Source organism: Nematolebias whitei, chromosome 14 (assembly GCF_014905685.2).
Source record: "Nematolebias whitei isolate Nwh7 chromosome 14, NemWhi1, whole genome shotgun sequence".
Taxonomy (NCBI): Eukaryota; Metazoa; Chordata; class Actinopteri; order Cyprinodontiformes; family Rivulidae; genus Nematolebias; species Nematolebias whitei.
Genome location: NC_056511.1, coordinates 4,408,228 through 4,409,709, shown reverse-complemented (window position 1 = coordinate 4,409,709; position 1,482 = coordinate 4,408,228). Strand labels below are relative to the sequence as shown.

The 1,482-nt window shown below is 39.7% G+C and overlaps 1 protein-coding gene across 1 annotated transcript; it reads left to right on the top strand.

The window, feature by feature from the left end:
- Window positions 1–6: 6 nt before the first annotated feature.
- LOC119420395 (mucin-2-like) lies at window positions 7–1,476 on the top strand (the record flags this gene model as incomplete). Its single annotated transcript, XM_037687785.1, has 1 exon — window positions 7–1,476. A coding segment is annotated over one exon (1,470 nt), but the record flags the coding sequence as incomplete, so codon positions are not given.
- Between the last annotated feature and the right edge of the window lie 6 nt (window positions 1,477–1,482).

The following is a 1,482-nucleotide window of genomic DNA, read 5'->3' as shown; positions in this document are numbered from 1 at the left end:
ACAACCACAACTGCTACACAGACAACTATAACTCAAGCGCCAACAACTAGATTTTCTACACCAACAACAAGTCAATTACCAACAACTACAACATCTACACCAACAACTACAACTCAAGCACCAACAACTACAACTGCTACACAAACAACAAGTCAATTGCCAACAACTACAAATGCTAGAACAACATCTACAACTCAAGCACCAACAACTTCAACTGCTAAACCAACTATAGCATCTCAAGTGCCATCAACAACAACTGCTACACCAACAACTACAACTGCTACATTAACAACAACAAGTAAATTGCCAACAACAACAACTGCTACACCAACAACTACACCTCAAGCGCGAACAACTACAACTGCTACACCAACAACAATAAGTCAATTACCAACAACTACAACATCTACACCAACAACTTCAATTCAAGCACCAACAACTACAACTGCTACACCAACAACAACAAGTCAGTTACCAACAACTACAACTGCTACACCAACTACAGCATCTCAAGCACCAAGTACCACAACTTCAGAACAAACTACCACATCTCAAGCAACAACATCAACAACAATACAAGCTCCAACAACAGCAACAACTACAACTCAATCACCAACAACAACATTTTCTACACCAACAACTACATCTCAAGTGCCAACAACTAGATTTGCTTCACCAACAACAACAAGTCAATTACCAACAACTACAACATCTACACCAACAACTACAACTCAAGCACCAAAAACTACAATTGCTACACCGACAACAACAAGTCAATTGCCAACAGCTTCAAATGCTACACCAACAACTACAACTGCTACACCAACTACAGCATCTCAAGTACCAACAACTGCAACAGTAACAACCACAACTCAAGCATTAACAACCATAACTCAAGTACAAACAGCAAGTCAAGTACCAAAATCTACATTGGCTACACTAACAAATACAACTCAAGCACCAACAACTGCAACTGCTACTCCAACAACTACAACTCAAGCAATATCAACCACAACTGTTAAGCCAAACACCACAACTCAAGTACCAACAACAACTGCTACACCATCAACTACACCTCAAGCACCAACAACTACAACTGTTACACCAACAACAAGTCAATTACCAACAACTTCAACATCTACACCAACTACAGCATCTCATGTACCAACAACAACTGCAACAATAACAACCACAACTCAAGCAATAACAACCACAACTCAAGTACCAACAACAAGTCAAGTACCTACATCTACATTTGCTACACTAACAACTACAACTCAAGCACCAACAACTACAACTGCTCCACTTACAACAAGTCAATTACCAACAACTAAAACATCTATACCAACAACTACAACTCAAGCACAAACAACTACAACTGCTACACCAACAACAAGAAGTCAACTGCCAACAACTACAAATGCTACACCAGCAACTACAACTCAAGCACCAACAACTGCAACTGCTACTCCAACAACTACA